This window comes from Manacus vitellinus, unplaced genomic scaffold, assembly GCF_001715985.3.
Source record: "Manacus vitellinus isolate BGI_N305 unplaced genomic scaffold, ASM171598v3 scaffold_38_pilon, whole genome shotgun sequence".
Taxonomy (NCBI): domain Eukaryota; kingdom Metazoa; phylum Chordata; class Aves; order Passeriformes; family Pipridae; genus Manacus; species Manacus vitellinus.
In genome coordinates this window covers 6,197,118-6,198,119 of record NW_021940526.1, presented here as the reverse complement: position 1 = coordinate 6,198,119, position 1,002 = coordinate 6,197,118, and the positions used below count along the sequence as shown (strand labels likewise).

The 1,002-nt window shown below is 46.9% G+C and overlaps 1 protein-coding gene across 1 annotated transcript in view; it reads right to left on the bottom strand.

Moving 5' to 3' along the window:
- Positions 1–1,002, bottom strand: part of CCDC88A (coiled-coil domain containing 88A) — a 63,409-nt gene that overhangs the window by 18,668 nt on the left and 43,739 nt on the right. Inside the window, exon 20 of the mRNA XM_029961643.1 lies at positions 459–640. Coding sequence (XP_029817503.1) covers positions 459–640 — 182 coding nt within the window. The remainder of the gene's footprint in view (positions 1–458; positions 641–1,002) is intronic.

Below are 1,002 nucleotides of genomic sequence, written 5' to 3'. Positions count from 1 at the left end.
CAGGCTGTAGGGAAGTCATCCCGGTCTCATTTTCCTAGGAATGTGTTCTGCCTTGAATCCAAACCCTCTGTGTTCTCTGTATGTTCAGGATCTCTACATCACAACTAGTTTTAAGATGCCACTTTTCAAAAGAAAAAAAAAAAAATCCTACAAACAGACAGGATTTCTTGCCCACAGAAAACAGGATGGAAACAGGAATGGCTCAAACATTGGCAATCACAGAGGTCATTGATTTAGCACAAATACATTAATCCCTGGGTTCTCTTTGTCCCTCCTGGGCCCTGCCACATCCCTCTGTCCCACACGCACCCTCAGGATGTAACAATTATTTTTGTGGGATCATGGAAGCCCCAAGTTGCAGCATGAGGTGTTCAGAAATGTGAAGGCACACAACACTTGCTGAGGCTGCACTGGCAGGTGCTCAGAGTTCCACTAACACACGTCAGACTCATCTTTACCTTTCGTTCTCATCGCGAAGTTTTTTATATTCTGCCGCCACCGTTTCGTGCTTTTCACTTTGCTGCAGCATCTTCTCCTGTTCTGCCTTGAGAACTTTCTCCAGCTCTTCCAGTTGCACCTTCTGTTTCAGCAGCTGATTGTACCTGCACACCAAGACAATATTTAAATGCCTTTTTGTGGACTGAAGAGAATATGGAGTTTTTATGAAATGGCGACTGTTTAAAGTTGCAAATCTGTCCTAGTTAGAACAGCTGGGACCAGTTCATCACTGGATGGGTGTAACCCAAAACTGTGTACTCTACAGCCTTCCATGCCACTGCCCAGAAACTGTTCTCAATGGACCATTTACACCCTCTGCCCAGAGCACCCCTGACCCCTCAGGCTAAACTGACCCATGAGACAGGAGGATGCTCCTGTGCTCACACCCAGTGTGGAACTCCCCACCCTGAGGGAGGCACTGGCCATTCCTGCCTGAACTGGAGGATAGGTAATTTTGGGGTCTTGGGACTTTTTTAACCACTTGTGGGATCCTGAGGAAGACTG